Source organism: Lissotriton vulgaris, chromosome 12 (assembly GCF_964263255.1).
Source record: "Lissotriton vulgaris chromosome 12, aLisVul1.2, whole genome shotgun sequence".
Lineage (NCBI taxonomy): Eukaryota > Metazoa > Chordata > Amphibia > Caudata > Salamandridae > Lissotriton > Lissotriton vulgaris.
In genome coordinates, this window is record NC_141700.1 from 795,884,985 (window position 1) to 795,903,130 (window position 18,146).

Genomic DNA, 18,146 nt, shown 5'->3' on the forward strand with positions numbered 1-18,146 from the left:
GACTTAGTACATTCAGTGAACTGTGTCCTGTTTTTATACTATTTCAGTTCTTCTTGCTCACTGGTTTCCTACCTCCAAGGGGCTGCATTCAAACTTTGAGATTAGGAAGAGGGGTCACCTCCCCAGGGAAAGCAGGTGGTGGGGTGGCAGAGTGCTGCTTGTATGTCGTAAGTGAGCCCTGTGGTGACATTTGCCTCCTTTGATTTACAGTCCTGGCTCCTCCGGTTGAGTGCCCTCCAAGGTGCAAGAAAACCGGCACACTCCAAAGCAACTTCTGTGCCAATGACTTTGGTAAGTAATTCTGTTGAGTATACTCATATGACAAGGCGTGATAAAATTAATCCACCAGTTTATTACCTTGCAGAAAAGAGAACCATTTCTGTGCCTCCCCCTCCTCTGCTGTAGGCCTCACGATGAATGAATGTCGAAATTGCAAGTCTTGCTCTCACCTAACCAGTGCCCCGACGGGTGGTATGCGTTATTCTGGGATTTCTCGCAGGCGTAGAAAGAAAAAAAGCTCAAATCAACCACCCCTCATCACCCTTGGAACCTCACTACGTCTGATGCCAGAAACCCAGGGGCCTCATTTATGAAAAGTGACGCATCGCTGCGTGAAAACAGCGATGCGCCACTTTTCACTGCGCACTCCTTACGACATTCCTGATGCGTCATATTTAATGTATGACGCATCATGTCGCAAGGAGTTACAGATACGTCAGTATTTCTGACGTATCTGTAAGCGCAAAAGTGACGCATTGCTGGAGTGTGCCACAAAAGTGACGCAACTCCAGCAATGCGTCCTTTCACATGGGGAAAGCCCCATGTGAAAGGGCTTGCGTCAGTCTTACGCCTGCTGTGAGGCTGGCGCAAGATTTTGACGCAACAGCCTCCTAAAAGTGACGCAGTGAAATCTCATAGATTTCACTGCGTCACTATTACGAGGCTTTTGCGGGGGAACGCCCCCTCTGCATACATTATACCTGACGCAGGTATAATTTGGCGCAGGGGTTTAAAAAGTGACGCATCTACCTAGATGCGTCACTTTTTAAATATGGCGCAACGAGACGCATTTTTTACACCGCTGGTGCGTCACAAAAAGTGACGCACCGGCGGCGCAAAACTGACGCAAGGCCTTCATAAATAAGGCCCCAGGAGCAGGAGCAGGAATCTGATCTGATCTCCTATGTATTCCAGTCTTAAAACCTGATGGCAGATCACGAAGGAGACCCAGAAGCAGCACGTGGTATTCTGTTTTATACATAATCTTAATCCTGTCCAATGGGCCCAGAAATGTATGCCCTCTAGTACGGCACAGAGGCCGCACGACCCAGTGCGAAACACGTCCAACATGAGAGATGTGCAGAATCCAAGGACTCAATAAGAGGTTTTGTGCAGATCTGGCTATCCAAATAATCATAGGTTGCAGATAATCAGACATACAATTGCCAATTTCCTCTGAAATGTACCCAGAATATTGCTCATTTATTAGTGAACTCCCTGGGGCCTATTCTCAAAGTAAACTACATATGTATGTTTACTATTACACTTGTTAAGAATGTTACTATTCTTCTATTCACCATTTACAAGTGTAAATTTATGCAAAAGTACATACCTCCACAACCAAACAGGGGATTGAGCCCAATTTCACCACTCTTGATCTTTAAAATGGCGGCCGCACTTTTATTTTCTACTTGATCTATTCGCCCAAATCAACTTTTAAAACATTATTGATTTATTACCAGCGCACCATGCCCAATTTACAAGCATTAGTTACTACACCTAACCAGGAAGAGAAGTAAATTCAGCACCAAGCATTACTAACCACTGATACTGCAACACTCTCCCATAGAAAATAATGGCAGCTGGAACTTAAAATGGAATACTGTAGGAAATAAGGGTAAATCGAAATTATTTATTTTTAATTTACCTGAACCTTTAAAAATTACCATTTTAACGGAGGAGCCAAGCTGGTGTCCAAGATGGCCGCCTAAGCTCCCGGCTCCGTCGACCTCCTTCTCCTCCCACAATATCCTGCCACATATCCTGCGCCTATGCATCGCCCTCGCATAAATGAGGCGAAATGATGCCCAACTGTGTAATCCCGAGTGATTTCCCAGCTCTGAGGACTGAGAAAAGTCGACGTGAAATTTGCGGCCTGTACCGGATTTGGAACCGGGGCCTTGAGAAGTTGGAAGGCAGGAGGCGAGTTTAACAACATCGGCTATATGAGATCGTAAAGTCCCGGTCGGTTCAGAAGTGAGCTGATATTTGGCGATTTCAATGGACGACCTCTGATGAATAACAGCTGCAACAGTGGAGCGAGGTACTATTACCCTGACTGCCCGGAGTGCTTTCCCATCGATTTAGTCAGTGGAATGTACTGAGACTGACTAAAGGTCGCCCGAAAGTAACAAGGATCCACCGGAGATAGACTGAGGAAGCCCAGCCCTTCAAGATTTCGATCTTCGGTTGCTAAATAGGGGAGATTGGAAGACCTTGCTATTGGGAACGGATCTATGTGAATGGAAGCACTGCATGGCATGGCGTCCACAGGTGAATCGAGTGCCACGATGTCCCGCTCCACCACAGTGCCTGCAGAGGCCCAAGTGAGTTTTTCGGAACTAAATATCCTGTCTGAGAGGGCTGTGGCGGTGAAGATGACCGTGTATAACGAATGTGGCTACGCGGGACCAACACTGAGTGCTGTAATGGCGGCTGTAGTGAGGCTTCACTCCTCCGTGAGCATGAAAATGCAAGCCCTGGATGTTAAACTGGGGAATATCACACCCGGGAGTGGGTTACAAAGTGTGTACCCCATTGATTTGAACGGCAAATTGGAAGTCCTTGAGTTCAAGATGGATTCTTTTACAGACGTCGGGAACTCTGTGGAACAAGAGATTTGGGAGTCTGCGGGCAGTGAATTCGCGAGCCTTGGGTGTATGAATGTGGCTCTCTCTTTGCTCCTGGGCCCTGCCACAATCCTTCAACTGAACCATTTGGACTTCCAACTGATACAGTGGAACTGCGAAGAACACGGGGTCCGAGGTGCTTTGCGATTTTTGGTGGACCTTAACATACCAGTTCTGTATTCGGACTGCCATGACATTGCTGTGGACGGGATGGGAAGTGTTAATGCTCCTGATCGGTCAGGCCAAGGCTGAACTGTATACGATTTCTCATGTTATTGGTGACTCGGTGGTGGTATGGGATCTTATCCCTTCAAGTATAATATGCAAGAGGGGAGGCAGGCGAATGATGATCCCCCCCTTCGTAAGTGTATTATAATGTTTTATGACTGGATTTAGTCAGACGAGGAGAGGCTGAACTGTGGGGCGAGGGGAGGGGGCCGGGAGCCCGTATCAAGGCCCTCCTCCATTTTCTTCTTTTAGAATAGTTAGTTTAGTTTTGGGGCGACAGGCACACTGCTAGTTGGGGACGGGCAAAAGCTAATGCAGGGGTGCAGGGTGGGGGAATGGGGTATATGTTTAGTTAGTTCCTTTTAGGCCGTGGCGTGTATATTTTTGTCCTTAATCCTGATCGTATCTCTCGTGGCAACACACGCCTGTGCTGTTTATTTTTTAGTTCATAGTATGCGCATTTATTCTTCGTTTCTCCTGACTTTGTATAGAGGTTTGTAATTTATCCTGGTCACTTTTAGTATATGGGTGCAATACAATGTTTTCTTATCCTGATTTGTCGGTGGGCGGGGTCTGAGGGCTGTGACGTATGGGTGTATCTGACATTGACATAGTGGCATATCGTACTGGATATAAGTGCTGGGGTCTAAGTAATCCCTCTTGTTATATCATAGATCTATTCTGACCAGGCTTGCGTTTCTGGGGGCTGTACATGCTCTAATATCCTGAAAAATTGAGTGGGCGGGTCCCGAGGGCTGTAGCACTTTGATCCGGTCGTGCACTCGTATTGAGTGGTGTAACTTTTAATTGATTGCTACCATCTATGTCCTTTTCTATGTCTCCTGTTATTTGAAATTGCCCGCCTTGCTTATTGATTGACTGTGTTGTTCCTGATACGTCTTAATTTTTTGTCTATATCAATAAAAATGAAATATATAAAAAAAATTACCATTTTATTTCTAACTTGGTTTAATAACTATTCAAATTTAAAAATAAATGTGACTATTTTTTATACACAAATGTCAATGAATTTCAATTAATTCTATGCATAACTTTTTGTCATTAAACTAAATACAAACATTATACTTTTGGTGGGATGTTTTTAAATAAATCTGTAAAAAAAAAATAATTTAACTTTATTTATTTAAAATAAGTTTATAACAATGTAAAAATAAGTTAAAAGTTTAAAGTAACTGCTCCTACATTTCACAAGTAGATGGAGGTTTCTGCCACCATGTTGGAGATCTGCAAATGGTTAAGTATAGGGAAAAAAGTGTAAAAGTTTATTAAAACTTTTTTCTGCAATTTAAATTACAAAAATAATTCTACCTACAGTAAAAAGATAATTTTTTTTCCTCATGTGTAATAAAAATTATTAAAAGTGATGTATATAATTAATTTTAGGTAATCTAATTATATTTTCATGAAAATTAACATTACATTAATTTCTAAATTTAAACAAGGGTATTAAACCCTGTAATATCTTAAGTTAAAATGTTTTATTTTTAGATAATTTTGTAAAAGAAAAAAATTGGTATTTTTAACTAGCAGAAAGAAAAAATATTATTGTGTCCTATGGGGCTTTATTTTAAGTCCCTGTCACATTATTTTCTATTGGTGGGTGTTGCAGAACCAGTGGCTGGCCCATGTGTGGTGCTTGACTTACTTACGATTGTTTTTTGGCCTTTTTGGTCGTAGTAACATTAGAAGTTCAGTTTGTGAATAGGAATGAGCTTACTATTTTGTGGGCGGGTGTATGTCCCTTCTTACTCCTCACTTTACCCCTCCCATTTTGTATTATGCATTCTCTAGCCACTCCCCTCTGTCCCACTCACATTTGCTACTAAAAAAGTATACTTACGTATGTGGAGACTATGCAAGCGGTGTGGACATCTTTGCACAGAAAAAGATAGGAAAGGCAGCTGTGCAACCTATGCACATAGTATTTTGTAGTAAGTCTGTAGTATCAAAGTAGTAGGACTAAACATACTAGAAAATACAATCTGTGCAGTCTGAGAGTTACTGCTTACCCATGGTATTAGTAACTCTGGGGTTGCGGAAAATTGGCCCATTTACCAGGCCACTCATAATGCGGGCCTCAGAGTCCACAACTGTCTGTCTATCTAACCTGCTCCTCTTACTCGTAAGAGTCCCCTTTGCTACACTACAAGGTTCAATATAGCTAGAAATCTCCAAACTAGTCTGACATCTAGCATCTCACTCCTTGGAACAGCATATTTTGCCCCCTCTAACCTCACCCTCCACACAGATGTCAGACCACAGGCTGTGCCACATACAGCCTATCGCAAGATAGTACTCAGATGTTGTCAAGCTATGCCTATGGAATTTAATGCATGGTGGTTGAGAAGCATTGGCAAGAATCTTACCTTTGGCTGTCCCCAAAAGGAGGTGGCTTCTATGATCACAACATGGGATCTGTATACACATCCATGGATCAGAGACTTTGGCTCAGATGGTAATGTGTCCCCTTCAGATAGTAATGTGTCCCCTTCAGATAGTAATGTGTCCCCTTCAGATAGTAATGTGTCCCCTTCAGATGGGAATGTGTCCCCTTCAGATGGGAATATGTCCCCTTCAGATGGTGATGTGTCCCCTTCAAGTAGTTTGCTTGTGGCTTTCAGGGCTGCCTGAGCTGTACAACATATTCACACAAAGCCAGCTCCTCTTCATAATCAGAAGGATTGCCTTCTTTTTAAATGTATATCTGCCTGCTTCTTAACTACTGCAGTTGGAAAATATAAATATTCTAGAAGCGAGCGCTAGTGTCACTGCTCTGGAGCAGTCAATGGGTCAATATGACTCTAAGTGTGATATGCCCCTTTGAACAATAGTTTGTTTTCCATTTTATAACATTATAAGTGAAGACCCCAAGAGAAAGTTCTTCTCACCTGCCAGACACCCCAAAATCTTTTAGCAAGGCTCCATTGACCTTACCATACCAACAACGCCATACTGCCATCTCCAAGCTCATGCAGTGCCAGGCGATTAGTGGTCAGTGACTGCCTCATGGGGCTCAGACTACATGAGTGCACAGGGCAAAGCATCCAACAGCATGCTAGAACACAGCATAACATGGCATGGTGTAACATAACCACGGCTGCCAGCGGCATTTGAACAAAGCCGATACAGAAAGGGCAGAGGCATGTTAGGTAATGTCAGTTTCACATGACATCACTACGGCTTGGCTGCTGAAGGTGAGAGAAACAACCCTTAGTTATAAGGAGAATTCCAGATCCAACCACTAGATTGCGGAATAATGCACAGCATGTGAATCCATTCTGAATAAGTTGTAGAACTGTAAACAAATGAATCAGAGTGAAAATGTTAGAGATGTTAAATTGAATAGAATATAAGTAGGTTTCACACGAAAAAAGCACAATCTACTGTCTGCTCATGTATACAAGCGTGTATGTTCCACCTGTTCTTACTCCTACTTTGGCCATTCTTTTGTCTTGCACACAGTACTTACTGCAACGATTAAGGCGGTGACCAAGGCGCCGGTCCGCGGCATCTACGCCACGGTGTCCATCCTCAACATCTTCAAAGAAGGGACACTGAACATCCAGCAGGCAGGCCAGGCCATGAGTGTCAAGATACTGCTGCTGTGCCCACGCTGCCCTGTCCTTAAGAAAGGTAAGAGGTTATCTACTCCACAGAGTTTCCCGAGGGCACAAGTGATCAGCAAAAAGACCTCTACCTCTGCTTGGTCTCCTCTTTTAGGTCTGGTAGGGATTCAGATAGGGACATCCTTTACACCGCAGTCAATACCATGATGTGCCTTTAATCCGCAGTCTCTATCCCAACTGCAATGTTAGCACACATTCCTTTACTACACAAGTCGTTAGATCGACTTACTTTAGGGGAGGCTTTGTTTGACTTGCGTTGGATTTTAAGTTCAACACCTTCCCTACTGATACACTGACTGAAGTTGGAATAGTAATTTATACTATTCCAAAGTCCAGCGCCCCCCTAAGGCAAGTCGTTGTAACAACTTCCCTGGTAAAGGAATGTGTGGTAACATTGCAGTCGGGGTACTAACTGCGGTGTAAAGGAATGCGTGGGAAATGCATGCAGGGTTCCGTCATACAACCGTTGGGTGAGGCACATGAGCTGCATGGCAGCTGGGCTGTCTGACCTACAGCTCAGTAACGGAGATCACACATAGCTCTACAACACACACTAAGACGCTGGGCCTCTGGTGTGGCATGCTGTTCATCCCCAGCAACTCCGCAGGAAGCTCCAGCAATGCCAGTGCTGCTAGCACACACACACACAGCACACAAAGAGTATCTGCTCTAAACTGCAGCCGGCATTGCTGAAAGAGGCGGGAATGTCCATGTCTAGGGATATACCATCACTCCTGTTTCCAGGACTGACCTCTTGAAAGTGACAGCACGCCAAGAGACACATGGGTTCCAAATGCCAGCTCCCGGTGTGGTAAACTTCTGCTCCTCTCTTTCAGGTGCAAGTTATATCTTCATGGGCCAAGTGGACGAGGAAGGCAAGGGCACGGTTGGCCCCGACAACTTTGTGGTGGCTTACAAGGCTCCGCAACAGAAGATCCTGGCGGCCATCAGAAAGAGAGGCTGCAGCGCTCCAGCGAAACGGGCAGTGGCAAGCAGCTAAACGTAGGGGCCAGCCATGCTGGACCCCGCTAAGGGAACGCACATCCAGTGTTCCCAACACCACCCCAACACGTTCAGCGACAACAATTTGGGCATCTTCCTCTTTAGGCAACACCCTTCACCTGAAGACGGGCAACGATAAATTGGGCCCACTCTGTTGCTTGGGTGGCCAGCATGTGCTTATGTAATGCACCAAGTGCCCCAAGACCCTTTTATTGTAAGGGCTGAGAGCAGGAGGGCTGATCCTTCCAAGGTCTGCTACACCAGCAGCATAGATACCATCCTTGAATAAAAGGCACCAAACATGCCCTTCCAGAGACCAGTCATTAAGGGGGATAGGGGAAGGTTCCTTTCATTCCAAATATAAACACTTTAGATGCATTCCATTATGATTATGACTTGATAATACTTTTCAGGGTTTCCAGATAGAGCTCTTTTTATTTATTTATTTCTTTGGGAAAAAGGAGCCCGTATCATCGGTTCGAATGTGTGTATTGGCCACTAGGTCCTCTGGTCTTCTATCTCTATCACACCGCACCTCCACCTTCACCCGAGTTACTCGCAATATGGGCAAATCTTTTTAGAAGAGGGTCCTTAAACCCCCTCTAACCGTAAAGTGCCTCACCCAGGGAGCTTCAGAGACCTTTGACTGTTAAGTTAGCCAGGATTGCGCCACATTGCCAATATGTTGAGTCCTCTATCGGCCAATGTATCTCTTTCTCTTTCTCTTTTTTCCACCTATTATCAGTCCAGCTCTTTCCATTGGTTCAGCTCCACCTGTTCTCCCCCAGGCTGCTTCTCTTAGGAGCCAATGGCCCAGGACAGCGTAAGCGAGCCCGCCCGATGAAGCCTTCTGTAACCCGGCGAGTTACCTCTGCATTTACAACACACAACTAACAAAAGGCTGGGTTCTTTCAAACTTGCTGCCACACACTTCCCTCCCATTCTCACAGAAGTGACAAAAACTGCCTGAGCGGCCACCTTGTGAACAGGGCTTCAGAATCAAATGGCAGGCAACTCAATGACATGGCTGCAGAGGTCAGCCACTGACAACACATACTGGAATTGAATGCTAGCTGCCATTGCTTTGACTTGCCTGTAGGTCTTGCTGCAGTCAGTGCAATACTGTAAATGCCTTACAGCTTCAAAACTCTCCCTGGCCACGAGGTGCCACTTCATCCTTGTTTCCAAAAGTCACTTTAGCACCTCTATCATTCGAAGGGCATGTGTCGCTGCAGCCAACACTACCAGAGTGAAGTTGGCACCAAGTGTCATGATTGTCAGGGTGTCACTAGTGCAGCTATGTGCAGGCCCCTTTCACAATCCCACCTCATACAAAAAGCCATCTGTAATTTGAGTCTGATTCGTGTTTGTGCAGTCAACAACAGAGACAAGGGCTTCCTTATAACAGAAGTGGAGCATAAGCTTGTCTGTCTCCTGCTTTCATTTGAATGTTCATTTGAACAATGCACAGTGATGTTTTGGGTACAGTTTACTTTTCTCGACATAGGTAGCATTAAACCCCTCTTGCCCCCTGTTTTCCAAGGAAGTCTAGGCCAGGGAGTGGCTTACCTGTACTTTGCAGTCCTTGTGCCAAGTAAACAACAAAAAGTCTCCCTTTTCTTACCAACTTTCTGAAATCAGCAAGATTTTATCAAATTCTCTGTGTTGCTTGTATTAAAAAGAAGGACATTGTTGTTCTAAATGAAAGAGTAGGTGTAAGTGACGAGCCGGCGTAGATACAAAGAAGGTTGTTAGCGACATTACTCACCCCAGGCGGTGAGATCAGGGGCTCCTGGCCTATGACGCTGAATCACTGACCGCACTGACTCACAATTAAACGCTTTGCAGACTGTCAACATGAATGAGAAAACTGGTGCAAACTCATCTGACATGTTCACAATAAATAAATAAAACAAACTTGTTCGGTGGAGTCTGCTGCGTTTTCACTACGAGTCAGTAGTTCCCTCAGGGAGCATGTCTTGAAGTCCATTGGTCACTGGAAGGACAAAAGGATACCAGAGCCATGTGAAACAAGCATCTGCAATGCAATAGGTCTCACATTTTTTAGAGGTATTGGCCTTGTAAATGACAATGTCTTTTACCTATGTGTTTTGGTTTGGAATGTGATGGATGTATGCCTTTTCATGTAGTTAAATAAAATCATAAACGGTAATACATACTGGGCAGTAGTGATGCCTTTTTAATTGACACGCAGACGTAGTGTCTGTAAGATACTCACAATATTTTAGCTCCAGCCCATCTGTTTTCAGTGGCTTCAGGGCACAATGCAGACACACAATGCAAACATTTAGGAATGAGGACTGAATATAACAAACAGATGTGTGGTTACATGTATGCACCTCGTCGGCATGGTAGTGAAGTGCACATGGGTGCCAGTGTTAGGAATTATATGTAGCACAGGTGACTATACAATTTTGCACGAGCACTCGCACAGACCTAATTCAGAAAGTCCTTTCTACTGAGCAATCAGTGCTAGAACAACGTTTTCACTAAATGAAATTACGCTTTGCCGTGGTCGGTTAGAGTAAATGGTGGTGCAAAATGAGTCTCGGGCGCAAGTTTGTTCAGCCACATGTGAAATCGTTGCCATTTCAAAAGGCAGAAACGGAAGAGGAGGAGGATCCCTGTCACAATTACTTATTATTGGACCCGGATTACAGCTTGGGTGAATTTTACAGTGTCTTGAGCATAAATCAAGCTGCGTCTACACAAGTTGAGATTTCATGCGTGTCTCAAATAAGGATAGGGGTTGGTTGCATGCACCACTGAACACTTGTTCTACCTGAAGCCTACGACTGCCAAAACAAGCAGTGTTGTGAGGGTGCAGTACCACAGGCTCACGTGGGGTTGCAGCTTTGGAAGTCTTTCAGAGACTATTAGAAGGGAGAACTGCTGAGCGAGGAAATAAAGATTTGCAGCTTGGTGACAGCATAGCGGAAGGCAAAGGTCACGAACCCAGGCACTTGGGCAGTATTATGAAAGTCAAAGCTCGGCATGGTGCGCTGGTAATAAATAAATAATGTTTGAAAAGTTGATTTGGGCGAGCCGAGCAAGAAGTAAATAAAAGTGCGGCCACCATTTGAAAGAGCAAGCGTGGTGTGCCCAAAAGCAAAGTGCGCAGCCACTATTATGAAAGTGAGGCTTGGCGTGCTGCTAATAAATAAATATATAATGTTGGAAAAGTTGATTTGGGCGAGCTGCACAGAAGAAAATAAAAGTGCGGCCACCATTTTAAAGTTCAAGCACTGTGGGCTCAAAAGCAAGGTGTGTGGCTGCTATTATGAAAGTGAAAGCGTGGCATGGCGCGCTGGTCAAAACTAGGGAGACGTGTGGCCGCGACTATGAAAGTGAAATCATGGCATGGCATGCTGACAGAAATCAAAAAAATACATGCGTATGAAGACAAAAGCGCCTCCACTATGTCAAAGATGAAGCACGGCGTGCAGCGCTGCAAAAATGAAATATACAATGTTTAGCTCCAGGCATTGTTACTGAGCAGCACACTAAGGGGGAAGTCACAATGCCGTGAGACACCAGGGCAGTTTTCCAAAGCGGGAGAGCATGTCGTGCACCTACAAACAAAGCATAAATTAACTAAATAGTGCTCAGTAACAGTCAATGAAACATACAGAGTAAGGACACGTGTAAGAAGGGCTGTCCTTATGGGAGGTTACAAGTGAAGAGAAGGAGGTACTAAAGAGGAACAAGGAGGGACTACTAAATAAATAAACCAATGAAATCAACAGAATTCCAACAGACACTGAAAGGAGCCAATAAAAAGCATGAGTGGAACATGGGAGGAGCTTAATGCCCTTATCCTGAACACAGCATGTCTTGAAGCGACAGCGCAAGCGCTCCTTAGGCAAGACCAAAAATGAGGGGCAAAGGGGTAATTCATTGGCTTTTCAATACCATATTTTCTTAAAATGTTTACAAGTCACGGAGAAGTCAAACTGCTCTCCCAGCCCCTCACTCCACAGGTTTCATATTGCAGAGTACTGTCAATTATTTTTAATACTGCATTTTTTTTTTTTTAACTGCATACTGCTTACTACACTCTGACAATTTATTGTATGCTACGGCATCACAGCATGCAGTATAGAAATCTGCTAATGACACTTCCTGTATATATCTTTGTTGAGAGTGAGCTACAGAACCGCTCACAATGAATAAAAATCAAAAACTTCTTGTCGTACCTACTCCCCATCAGCAGGGGTGTCCCCCAAAGATCAGTTCTCTCCCCACAACTTTTCAAAATCTATATGGAACCCCTCACCATCATACTCAAAACATCCAGCACCCCTTTCCACCTCTACGCGGACGATACCCAGATCTATCTGGAAACCTCCTCCATTGATGACACTCAGAGACTGAATGACACTCTGAGAGATAGCCAGTGCTGGACTTCGCTTAATCACCTGAAACACAACCAAGACAAGAAATCCTCCTCATTTACAAGGAGGAGAAGCCCGAAATCATAGAATGGCTAAAAGCTATTGATGTAAACAAAGTGGAATCCACTCAAGGTGGTGGTGATCCCTAAAGTGATGGGGAGACACACAGTGTTGTTTAAATGCCCCTCACACACCAACAGGCCCCTTGGTGTCATGCTTCATCATCGGGGCCTTCGCACCCCTCTACGGGATGCGGCGTGCTACGACTCGCGGGTACGCAGGAGCACTTTGAAGTGAACTATGTGTGGGGGTGTGTGTGTATATAACCAAGGTGTGAGTGAGGTGAGGTGAAAAAAAGTGAAAAGTTAAAAAATACCTGGCACGTGGGAGAAAAACAGGATTTTATTAATCCCCGGCTGGTATTATTAAAACGAAGTGCAGAGCGTGGTTAAGTAGATACGAGTTAAGGTATCGAAAACCACTGTGAAAGTGTCAACATGTTTCGGAGGTCGCAGCCTCCTTCTTCAGGACAAGGGTTATGCACTTACCCTCACCTTACTCACATGCAGAATGTAAAAGTGTTTCATTAAAAAAATTACTAAATTACCACAATGTGTAATATTCCTAACAATGTTATTAAGTGTTAGTGAATGTCGTTGCGCCCAGTTGGCGAGAGAACCTGCAAAAAGAAATGCATACATAAATACATGCCAGCAGATTCATGGAGAAGAAGAAAACCTTCTCAAAATATCACAAGGTCAAACCAAAAATGCTGGGACCTTTGTGATGAAAAAACAAAAAACACACAAATGGACATCACTATACTGACACATACAAATACAAAACACAAAATTACTCTCAGCTCTGATGGAAAGAGAGCACATAATCATAAGGAGAAAGTCTTACTTAGAGTTCTAAAATGTAAAACCTCATGAGCCTAAGCGTATATTGGGGATCCCTCCTTCCTGCTCAGAAAGACCTAAAACAACATTAATGATCAGGGTTCAGTTGGAAAAAAGGAAAGGTATTGTGTCTACCATACTTGTGGAAAAAAGCTCGTCTGCTATCACCCATTAACTCACGGTTACTGCACTAGCCATTCGCCTGCCTTCCCTCAACGCGGCTCCGATGAAGTGAGCCTGTCTAGAATCGGGGCCTTTAAATACACTGCCCTTCGTGATAATTAGTGATGGCTAATTAGTTGATGAGAGTCGGTATATGCCCAAATACGGAGAACGCCATCACCGGAGATCCGGTAATGCGCTCCCGTGAGACACTGCCTGCACGCATGCGCAGAGTCGCCTGTCTAATGCGCATGCGCGGTCTAACAACCAGATCGCGCATGCTCCGAAAGGGAGCGCTTAACACTAGGACCGCGGCGAGATGATATCTCCGACTGGATTAAGAAAGGGGGGTTTAAACTCGAAAGAAGTGGGCAATGAATATGATTCCCAAACCCAGGAGACAGGGACCTAGATCGATATAAGTTATTGCGCAATACTATGATTTAAAAGTATGTATTGTGCAATAGTGCTCTAAATGAATTTCACAAGGGGGGGCTTACAGTATCCCTTAGTTTTAAAAAAAAAAGCTGGAATGAATTAGCGTGCAAATGAGTTATATGGCACCGATGGATCTGGAGTGCCAAGCGGGGTGGTCACGTACATACATACAGGCGATGGCATTCTGTCCTACTAGGAAGCCAAGGTGATGTTTTTAAAGACATTTTACGGGCAAAACGGCCTAAGTGATTTTTTGAGAGACAAATGTTATCTCAAGAGGTTCCACGGGATGGAGTCATTCAACCCCGTTGCGTCAGTTCCCAACCTGAACACCCACCGTTGTTCTTTTTCCAAAAGGCCCACCTCTGAAGGTAATTGTTCAATAACCGTCCACTGCAGTTCATTCACACAGTGTTGGTGTTCAATGAAGTGGGTTGACATTTTGGTGGTGAGTTTCTTGCATCTGATGTTACTTTTGTGTTCGTTGATTCTTGTTTTGACAGGTCTTGTTGTCATACCAACGTATTCTTTTCCACAGGGGCACGTGATCAAATATACAACGTTCTTGCTGTTGCAATTTGTGAACATACGTTGCTCCCATTGTGTCCCATTAGAGAAAGTCAAATTCAGGCTTTTCTTAGTGAGGTGGCAGTTGTTACAGTTACCACATGGGTAGTGACCATGTATGCCCTGAAGTCTTGTTTGATCCTTTTTCATGGGGGGCGGTCTTGTATGGACAAGCATGTCTCTCAAGTTCCTGCCCCTTCTGTGGGCAAACAAAGGTTTCTCCAAAGATAGACCACTACTCGTTAGAGTGCGCCAGTGTTTGTTTACCAACTTGGTTGGTTACCGGACTGTATGTGGTAACACATACTGTTCTTTTTTCGGCTTCCTCCCTACGTGGATTGTCCTCTAGGAGGGCCTCACGGTTATTGTTCCTGGCCCTTTTTGATGCTTTTCTGATTACAGGTTCTGGGTATTTCCTCTGTCTTAGTTTTATACTAAGGTCCTTGGCCTGAGATTTATACTTAGCAATATCACTGCAGTTCCGCCGTAGACGCAGGAACTGTCCATAGGGAAGGTTCTCCCTCAGATGACGTGGATGGAAGCTGTCAAATCTGAGGAGACAGTTCCTGGCCGTTGATTTGAAATGTGTTTCAGTTTTTAGGGTTCCTGCTTCATAATAAATGTTTAAATCCAAGAATACCATGCTTTGGTTGGACACCTGATGGGTAAATTTCAAGAAAGCATTCTGGTTGTTAAGCCAAACGGTAAAGTCAGTTACCGTGGTCATGTCTCCTTCCCAGATAACCAAGATGTCATCTATATATCTCCGCCAGGTACGTATCCTCGTCCTGTATGGGTTATCTGGGTGTAGAATTTTTGTAGACTCAAGGTGATGTACATATAGTCCGGCCAAGCTCGGGGCAAAAGTACTGCCCATGCTGGTCCCATGTTTCTGCCAGAAGAGGGTGCCTTCGTACTCAAAGAAATTCTTAGTGAGGGCCAATGAGATACATTCAAGCACTACATTCCGTGGGGTATGGTATTCCCAGTTTTTTGAGTGTAGTACCTCCTCAATGATTTGTAAGGTCTCCTTGTGTGGGAGGCTCGTATAGAGACTCTCCACATCGAGACTGAGGAGCATCTGGGAGCTAGGGTCAAATGTCTGGTTCTTCAGCAGTTGGAGTACCGCCTTAGTATCCTTCAGATATGTGTCAGTGGCCTGCACAATTGGTCTAAGAAAGGCATCCGCAAATTTGGACAGGGGTTCCAGAATAGATGAGATGCCTGAAACGATGGGGCGACCGGGAGGATTGTCAAGGTCTTTCGGAGCATGCGCGATCTGGTTGTTAGACCGCGCATGCGCATTAGACAGGCTACTCTGCGCATGCGTGCAGGCAGTGTCTCACGGGAGCGCATTACCGGATCTCCGGTGATGGCGTTCTCCGTATTTGGGCATATACCGACTCTCATCAACTAATTAGCCATCACTAATTATCACGAAGGGCAGTGTATTTAAAGGCCCCGATTCTAGACAGGCTCACTTCATCGGAGCCGCGTTGAGGGAAGGCAGGCGAATGGCTAGTGCAGTAACCGTGAGTTAATGGGTGATAGCAGACAAGCTTTTTTCCACAAGTATGGTAGACTCAATACCTTTCCTTTTTTCCAACTGAACCCTGATCATTAATGTTGTTTTAGGTCTTTCTGAGCAGGAAGGAGGGATCCCCAATATACGCTTAGGCTCATGAGGTTTTACATTTTAGAACTCTAAGTAAGACTTTCTCCTTATGATTATGTGCTCTCTTTCCATCAGAGCTGAGAGTAATTTTGTGTTTTGTATTTGTATGTGTCAGTATAGTGATGTCCATTTGTGTGTTTTTTGTTTTTTCATCACAAAGGTCCCAGCATTTTTGGTTTGACCTTGTGATATTTTGAGAAGGTTTTCTTCTTCTCCATGAATCTGCTGGCATGTATTTATGTATGCATTTCTTTTTGCAGGTTCTCTCGCCAACTGGGCGCAACGACATTCACTAACACTAAATAACATTGTTAGGAATATTACACATTGTGGTAATTTAGTAATTTTTTTAATGAAACACTTTTACATTCTGCATGTGAGTAAGGTGAGGGTAAGTGCATAACCCTTGTCCTGAAGAAGGAGGCTGCGACCTCCGAAACATGTTGACACTTTCACAGTGGTTTTCGATACCTTAACTCGTATCTACTTAACCACGCTCTGCACTTCGTTTTAATAATACCAGCCGGGGATTAATAAAATCCTGTTTTTCTCCCACGTACCAGGTATTTTTTAACTTTTCACTTTTTTTCACCTCACCTCACTCACACCTTGGTTATATACACACACACCCCCACACATAGTTCACTTCAAAGTGCTCCTGCGTACCCGCGAGTCGTAGCACGCCGCATCCCGTAGAGGGGTGCGAAGGCCCCGATGATGAAGCATGACACCAAGGGGCCTGTTGGTGTGTGAGGGGCATTTAAACAACACTGTGTGTCTCCCCATCACTTTAGGGATCACCACCACCTTGAGTGGATTCCACTTTGTTTACTCATACGCCTAGGGAGACTGAATCCACTGACTCTCTCTCTCCCCCCTTCTGTTACAATTTAAAAGCTATTGATGCCCTCAACTGCAATCTCACCTTGGCCGATTCCCTAAAAACGCTGGAATCACCCTGGACCCAAAATTAGACACATCAAGAACAGTGCAAAGAGCGCCTTCCTCAACCTCAAACTACTCAACAAAATAAAACCCTTCAACCCTCCTACCAACCTCAAACAAGTGACTCAATCCCTGGTGTTGTACAGACAGAACTACAGGAATGCAACCCTCACAGGTTCAGCAAAATCTCACTTATCTCCCCTCAGATCAACTATGAATGCAGCAGCCAGAATGGTCACCGGAATAAAGAAATATGAACACATCTCGCCTGCACTCAGAAAGCTTAAATGGCTCCTAATTGAAATGGGTGCCAACTTCAGTACTGCCTGCCTAACTCACAAAGCTCTACACACAGCGAAACCCACCTACCTGGCCTCCAAACTCAAGAAGGCCGGTCAGACAAGGAGCCTCAGGAGTACCAACACTCTACTCCTCATCCCTCCAAAAACTCGCAAACAAAAAACCGCATCTCTATCCTACTCGGTAAATGCGCCTAAAATCTGGAACTTCATCCCAGTCCATATCAGGACTACCTCCTCCTTTTTGAAATTCAAAAGGCAGCTCAAAGACCTCTTACTCTTACTCAATCGATCTCTTCCAAATGGATAGCTACCGCCCAACCGCAGAAGCTTGCTCATTGCAGCACACAGACATGTTGACATTAAGACTTCTACCTCACCCTCCTCCAGACACCCCCCTCTATCCCCCCTGAACTAGTCTCGTCACGAATCAATGCAATGTACATATTACTGTGATATTATGTAACGTGTCATAAGTCAATGTGTATACTTCTGATCTACTGTGTGATTTCCTCGCTACTAATTTATTTAAGTATTTAAGAGTTATATAGTGCTGGCCAGACCCAAAGGTATCGGAGCGCTTTACAACATTAGTAGCCACATAAATTTGGTGCTGTTGTTTCACATACTGTGAAAAGCTCTCCGTTATACACTGTTTAGATGCCAAGTGTCCCCTTACCATGTATGACATTATCATTTAGTTCTAGATTTCTAACCAATATCACATTGCACTCTGGGATTTGTAGTTTTACTTTTTTTTATTAATAATTTGAGTTTAAATGCCCAGTATGATTGATTCTGGGTAAAAGTTCATGATTTAAGACTAGCAGAACTGGGAGTAAAACCTGACAGAAGCCAGTGGCAGCAACTTGATATTGTGAGTGTTCCTCTGAGCTCCTTACCCTGTCTTGTCATCACTGTGTTTCTGCAGTCGCCATGATCGTCTCAGATACTGAC

General features: G+C 44.4%; 1 protein-coding gene across 1 annotated transcript in view; it reads left to right on the forward strand.

Moving 5' to 3' along the window:
* The window catches only part of PCOLCE (procollagen C-endopeptidase enhancer), a 146,010-nt gene extending 136,307 nt beyond the window's left edge, over positions 1-9,703 (forward strand). The window contains exons 7-9 of the mRNA XM_086946202.1: positions 211-291; positions 6,621-6,791; positions 7,621-9,703. Coding sequence (XP_086802328.1) covers positions 211-291; positions 6,621-6,791; positions 7,621-7,784 — 416 coding nt within the window. The 3' untranslated portion in view covers positions 7,785-9,703. The remainder of the gene's footprint in view (positions 1-210; positions 292-6,620; positions 6,792-7,620) is intronic.
* The last annotated feature ends 8,443 nt before the right edge of the window (positions 9,704-18,146 follow it).